Source organism: Vigna umbellata, chromosome 7, assembly GCF_029865625.1.
Source record: "Vigna umbellata cultivar VRB3 chromosome 7, Vumbellata_1.0, whole genome shotgun sequence".
NCBI classification, from domain to species: Eukaryota; Viridiplantae; Streptophyta; class Magnoliopsida; order Fabales; family Fabaceae; genus Vigna; species Vigna umbellata.
In genome coordinates, this window is record NC_142171.1 from 44,787,124 (window position 1) to 44,794,018 (window position 6,895).

Consider the following 6,895-nt stretch of genomic DNA (forward strand, 5'->3'; position numbering starts at 1 on the left):
TTAGATGTAAAGACTAACATAATAAGGAAATAGAAAAATCAGGATGGCATATCAGGAATTAAAGGAAGAGTAAAATTGTAATTTTATTTTGTACACATTTAAAAAAAAAACAAAACAAAAATTGTTTTGTAATCATAGAAAACAGTTTTTGATCCAGATAGCCCTACTTTAGCACTCAGAATTTCCTTGGCATCAATGATGCAACAGCCACACATTAAAGGCAATCCACAAAGTTAAGGAGGAATGAGCCATTTTATCATTCAATCGAGGAACAAAAACTATGTGGTTCTTCTTTCAATCGTACATTCATGTGGTCCAACACATGATATGCCAATTTGGATTAAAATAGATTATGCAGATTTACAGCCAAGAGGAAAGGGGGGAAAACTGCAGAATGAATTTACGAAGAACCAATCAAAAAAAAGAAAAGAAGCAAAAAGATAAAAAGGAAAGAAGAAAGGAATCTAATTTACCTGCTTGAGTTGCAAAAGTAAAAGCCATAGAGAGAAGTTTTTCTTTTAGTACTTATTTCCATAAAGAACATTATGTTTACCAACCCATCTCTAAATTAACCACACTTTTTCATACTTTATTTAACACATTATAATTAAAAATATTGTTTAAATTATGAATGACCAATTGCATGATTACCCCCTTTTTTTTAAAACATTTTATCTTGTAATCTTGCACAGTTACAAAAAGTCAAAAATAAAAACATATCAGCTTATCCAAAGCATAATTCTTGCAATTCTCAACATGAAAATCTCCTTTTTCTTTCTATTATAGTAGTGATTGATTGGCCCATATGAAATTTTCTAGATTGAAATTTTCCATTTCAATTTAAGCTCTTACAATAAGAGGAGAAGATGATTTCTTTGTACAAAAAATACATGGGATGGATGGATTATTTAGCCTCCTCTACTTCTAGAAGGTTGTCAGAAGATGTAGTTTTCTACGCTTCAAAACTCTGAAGAGAAGCTAGCCAGTGTTCCATGTAGTTTTTGCTTGCTGCAAATTCAAACAGTGTTCCAAAGACCAATTTAGAACAGTTCCATAGACCAATTTAGAACAGTTCCATAATCTCTTCATAAGGCAGATACATAAATATTATAATGCAGATGACAAGTGGTACTGTAAGAGTAATCAGTAATGGCAATGAATGTTTTTACTCCATTGAAAGCACTTCTATATTAATTCCAAGACAACTTTCCCTAGTTTTCATAAGTACAAAGAGCTCAATTGAAAGTGGTTAATAGTTATTTTAACACAAAAGTATGCAACTGTTACAAATTCAATCAATTTCATCTGTGTGTCCTATGATACTACAAGATGATTTCTTACAATAAGAGGAGAAGATGATTTCTTTGTACAAAAAATACATGGGATGGATGGATTATTTAGCCTCCTCTACTTCTAGAAGGTTGTCAGAAGATGTAGTTTTCTACGCTTCAAAACTCTGAAGAGAAGCTAGCCAGTGTTCCATGTAGTTTTTGCTTGCTGCAAATTCAAACAGTGTTCCAAAGACCAATTTAGAACAGTTCCATAGACCAATTTAGAACAGTTCCATAATCTCTTCATAAGGCAGATACATAAATATTATAATGCAGATGACAAGTGGTACTGTAAGAGTAATCAGTAATGGCAATGAATGTTTTTACTCCATTGAAAGCACTTCTATATTAATTCCAAGACAACTTTCCCTAGTTTTCATAAGTACAAAGAGCTCAATTGAAAGTGGTTAATAGTTATTTTAACACAAAAGTATGCAACTGTTACAAATTCAATCAATTTCATCTGTGTGTCCTATGATACTACAAGATGATTTAGGTATAAATGTACATTCAATCATAAAGATCTAAAAGCCAGGACCACTCTCCATAGACAAGAAAGGAACAGTTCCGAAATAAAAAGGAAAGCAGCTGTTGTGCTAACATGTCTTATTAGCACATCATATAGTATACTATACGCTATCTTTTTAATTCTATTTATTATTGAAGAAAAAATGCAGGGTAGGACATGAGAGAAAAATATCAAGTCATTTGACTGTGGTAAAAAGACAGTGGTCAATTGGCTGTGCCTTGTACAGTGTGGAGTTTATGACCTTAAATCAGATTGTGATGGTGAAGCTACTTCAGCAGTTTCATGAACGAGACTTTTTATCTCTCATGAACACAACCAAGTAAAAGTGATTTACCACCGGAACAAAAATTTATATCTAACACTTTACATTCAAAATAAGAATTTGATAAAAAAAAAAAAAAAAACATGACAGAAGCATAAGGAAACCTCCTGGAATAGGTTAGATACAACCAAAGAAAATTACCTCATACATCTAGGCTACTTTGCAGATCCGACATTAAACCGTTAGAATATAAAAGAGGAACAAAAACCAGCATAGGATAGAACAAGAAACCCCGACAATATCCACACACCAAGAAAAATGCAAAAAGTATAATAAATAAATAAATAAAAACAAAGGCCGCGCAGATCAATGCATTTGAAGATAATTCTAAGAAAAAGGCAAAACTACCTGGTCTATATCATGTAGTATGTATTAGCCTATTTGGACTTAGAGAGTTTGAAGCCCCAATTACCATTGCACTCATAATTACTAAACAGTGCATAGTATTTGATAATGACTGACACATTTCTTCATTAGCATCAGAATCCTCAACAAGGCCAAACCACATAGAAAACTGCTGATTACAAAATAATATAAAAGCTTAAAAACACCTGAACAAGAACAAGGATCATTTGACTTTAAAGAACCAACACAGACAAAAAAAGGTTAATCAAGTAAGTAAAAGTTAAACAGTGCTAGGAGTTGAGAGAGAACAAAATAACTCAATGAAAACAAAATCAACATATCAAGAGCACGTCCCGAATCTCACCAGGAGAAAATTCATTTGGAAGGTTCTTGATGGCACTCAAAAGCTCCTTGCTTGAACTCTCCACCTCCTTTCTATAGCATGGAACCAGCACAGCAAAACTATTATCCATATCGTCATCACTCTCAAGAAATTCAGAGCCATGAGGCTCCAACCATCCAATGGACCAATCTGAGTCATCAGATTCAGAGTCTGACCAACAACCATCACCATCAGATGACACCAGCACAACATCGTACTCTCTATCAAGTCTCCTCTCTTCCCTGCTCTGCCATTTCCTTTTACCCTTCCTGTGAGAAGGAGCTATCTTTGTTCCCTTCACAGAAGGAAACTTCACAGTCTCTCTCTCCTTAAAACCCCATTCAGAAGATGACTTCAGCTGAGAGCCACTGGAAACTGGCTCTTTCTCTTTGCCACCCCACAACCACCATGACAAACGAGTTAAAGAGACAGCCATACTTCCAATTCCCGTGGTAAGTCAAACCTAAAGGGTCACAATGAGTGAAGCTCTTTTGGTGACCAAAGATTTGTGAAAGAATGAGACCAAAAAATTTGAGAAACCGAAGGGCCAGTGGTTCCTGCCTGTTGCAGTGACCAGACTATATTAGGATATGATCCATTCATCAACAAAAGGAAATCAATTGGAAAATGGGGAAGGCCACAAGAATAAATTCAACCCAATAAACCTATTAATATCAATAACAAACAATAAAAAGCCAAAACTTTGTTATTAAAAAACACAAGCACCGAGATACATTAGTACTAAATTCACCAAGGTTTTCTTAAATATCAAACCCAATTTAGAAAGTTGAAGAACTTGACATAGAATTACTGGCCCATTTCCAATAATGAACTGTTAGCAAAACTTATTCCAGACGTTTTACACTCTCATAAAAGCATAAAATAATATTTAAAATAACTATCCAAATCGCAAAGGAATAATTTTTCTTGTTTCTTATTTATCCAAAAATATCAACACAAAAATCAAGCACAATGACACAGTCATACTCGGTCCACCCACCGCAAAAATGGAAAAAGAACACGAAACCCAGAGAATATTTTGAGTAAAGACCTTTGCTTTAGGTCAAAATCGAGAATTCCCCCAAACTCAATTCACCAAAGAATCACCGGAAAATCAAATACTCCTCGCCGGAAAAACAGAACCTTTCAAACTGCTATGCTACCGGAAAGAAAAACATGGGAGATCGGACCAAGAGTTTTCTCCGGCGAGAGAAAAAAACCGCCAACACAATGCATATGCTCAGTGTGAATCAACTCGAAACCCTAACTCGCAAATTATCCCTCTCTCTCTCTCTCTCCCTTATCTCACTATCTGACTTCCCCCTTCTGCTTCTGTTGCTGGGTACGCTGGGATGCAAACCCAATCGCTCAAAGCCTCGTCTTCATCTGAATTTATAGAGCTATTTTTTCACCTTTTCAATCTTTTCTCATCAACGGTCAAGATTGCACCGGTTATTCTGATTTACGGCCCGATAGAGGATCTTTCTCCTCTTACTCTGATTCTCACTCATATTATAATAATCATTCCTGGCCTATAGATTAAGGTAGTTAACAATTTAGCGTGAATATATGTTTTTTAAACAGAAAATATTTGACGTTGATTCAGTGATAGGAGAGATAACAACCGTCCAAAGTAGCTGACGTGGATGACCATTACCCAATCATGGTATGCATGTGCAGTCCAACTTGTGGACATGTGTCAATAATGTCACCCAACATAAGTAATATAAGATTATAATTTATAAGGAATAACTTATGATAAAGTTAAATTTATAATTTTTTTCTTTTAACATTATTTTAATACCGATATCTTTTCTTATTGTTTTTTAATATATGATACATATATATACATATATATGTTTACACAGCATGAACATACTTTTAGAAATAAATTTTGTCTATAGGATATATAGTTGCCTACAAATAAAATCTTATTTCGTTGTTTATATTTTGAAAAATACTTAAAAAAAACAAATATAACAAATCTATGAAAGGTATAATTTTTTTATTTGAGCAAATTTATGAGTGAATTATTTAAATATATGTTCCATTGCATTTTTGTATTTAATTTGACTTGGGATCTAGGTTATGGAAGATAAATTGCTTGTAGTCTAAGTTATAACTCGGCTTGATTAAATACGGCCAATTTAATATATATTTTTAAAATAAAAGATGGAATATAAACAAGACATATAAATTAATATAGTGAAAAAAAAATAAAAAAATTTCATCTCATCATTTTAAGTATAAATCAAACATGAAACTAGCTGAAATATGCTTTTATTAAATCGAACATGATTGCAAAAAATTAATTTTGGTGTATACACACAAAAGTATTATTTTAAATATACATGTAAATTAAATATTCTTTTGAATTGGTTGTTTTTACAAACGAAATTATCTATACCTATAAGGAGATTTTATTTTTATTTTTTTTCAATTTTTTTCTCTTTTTTTATCCTTCAACTTACCGTTTTGTTTAACTTTAATTGATTTTTTAAATTTAATTATTTTTAAAATTTAACTATTTTTTCTAAATTAAATAAATAAAATTCATCTACAAAATAAACAACAATTATTTATAATTAAATTGTAAAAATTATTTATATTTAATTATATAATTATAATTTCACTTTTGTTGTTATGATAAAAAGTAAATACACATGTCTTTTCACTTGTGTTTATAACACAAATTCATCTAAAAGTTTCATGCCAAAGTCTTTACGAATTGTATGTAATACCATGTGGGATGAGTAAAGTTATTCTTTATAATGTACTATTTTTAAAAATAGTTTTAAAAGTTACTTAGGATTTGTTCAAAGAATGAAAGATAAAGTTTAGCGTTTCAATCATACACCTTTCTACCAACTTTAAATAAATTGATTTATCTTACCACACTAGTGTAGAATTGGACTTTAACATCACTCTGTAAACGTCGGACCACAAAATAATCAACGTAAATTATTGATCAGTGACATTTTTGTAAATAAGTAGACATATAAATGTTTGTTAGGAGGGGCTCCGACGTCTATATATTATAGACGTCAGGCCCCTCCTATTAGACGTCTATATGCCTGACGGGTAGGTGAAAAATCATTATTTTTCAGTCTTAGAGACGTCTGATCCCGTCACCCCAACATGATTATAGACGTTGGTGCCCCTCCTAACGGACGTGTATATGTCTGACAGGTGGATGAAAAGTTATTTTTTTCTGCCGAACAGACGTCGGATCCCGTCATCCGACGTCTAAATGGCCTGACAGGGTAGGTGAAAAGTTGTTTTGGACGTCATATTAGTGAGGGCCCCGACGTCTAGGCCACAATAGATGCCGGTTCACCTGGGGAGCCGACGTCTAGTTTGCTGTTAAATCAGACATCAAATCCGTAGTTACGAGCACTTCATCGTCTTCCTTCTCGCCTTTTCTCTCTGCGGCATTGCTTTTCCAGGTGCGTTTTTGTCTCTTTTGAACCGTTTAAATGTACTTTTATTCCAATTATATTAGTCTTTGGTTGATTATCTTTCATTTGAATCGATTAAAATGAGTTTTTGTTGTGTTTTGGTGTAGTTTTTCTCGTGTCTTTGGGTAGCGTAGTACCACATTCTCCCTTTGCTAGTTTCCTCGTAAGAAAAACTTGCGTCTTTTGGATGCCTTATAGCGTTTCAACCCAAAATCGAACTTCGGTCATTTCCTAGTTCTATTGTCACCGTTTGTTTTCATTGGCGGTTTTAATGGAACTAGGCAAGGACCCAGATTCGGTTTTTGGTTGAAATGCCATAAGAGATCCAAAAGAAGCAACCTTTTCTATGACGGAACTAGCAAAGGAAGAAGGTGCTACTACGCTACCTAAAGACATGAGCTGCAGTAGATGTCGGTTAATGCAATGTCCGACGTCTATAGAGCCCTTTAAACGTCAGATCATGCAGTAACCGACGTCTATAAAGACGTCGGACCTGTTGAGTCCGACGTTTGATTAACGTCACCCACA

General features: G+C 33.5%; 1 protein-coding gene and 1 pseudogene across 4 annotated transcripts; one reads left to right on the forward strand and one right to left on the reverse strand.

The window, feature by feature from the left end:
* Positions 1-704: 704 nt before the first annotated feature.
* LOC148196373 (uncharacterized) lies at positions 705-4,102 on the reverse strand. 4 transcript variants are annotated; one of them, XR_015780835.1, is made up of 4 exons: positions 3,961-4,102; positions 2,892-3,470; positions 1,342-1,497; positions 705-1,008 (listed from the first exon to the last, which is right to left on the reverse strand). XR_015780835.1 is itself a non-coding variant. In XM_088094555.1 (3 exons), the coding sequence occupies exons 2-3, from the start codon at positions 3,343-3,345 to the stop codon at positions 1,442-1,444; spliced, it is 510 nt and encodes a 169-aa protein (XP_087950681.1). In that variant the 5' UTR covers positions 3,346-3,470; positions 3,961-4,102; the 3' UTR covers positions 705-1,441. The 4 variants fall into 4 exon arrangements, 2 of the variants coding, with proteins under 2 accessions (XP_087950681.1, XP_087950682.1); XR_015780836.1 differs by adding an exon at positions 2,531-2,696 and having other exon boundaries at positions 705-1,497; XM_088094555.1 differs by having other exon boundaries at positions 705-1,497.
* Positions 3,390-4,225, forward strand: LOC124819474 (uncharacterized; annotated as a pseudogene).
* Positions 4,226-6,895: the final 2,670 nt, after the last annotated feature.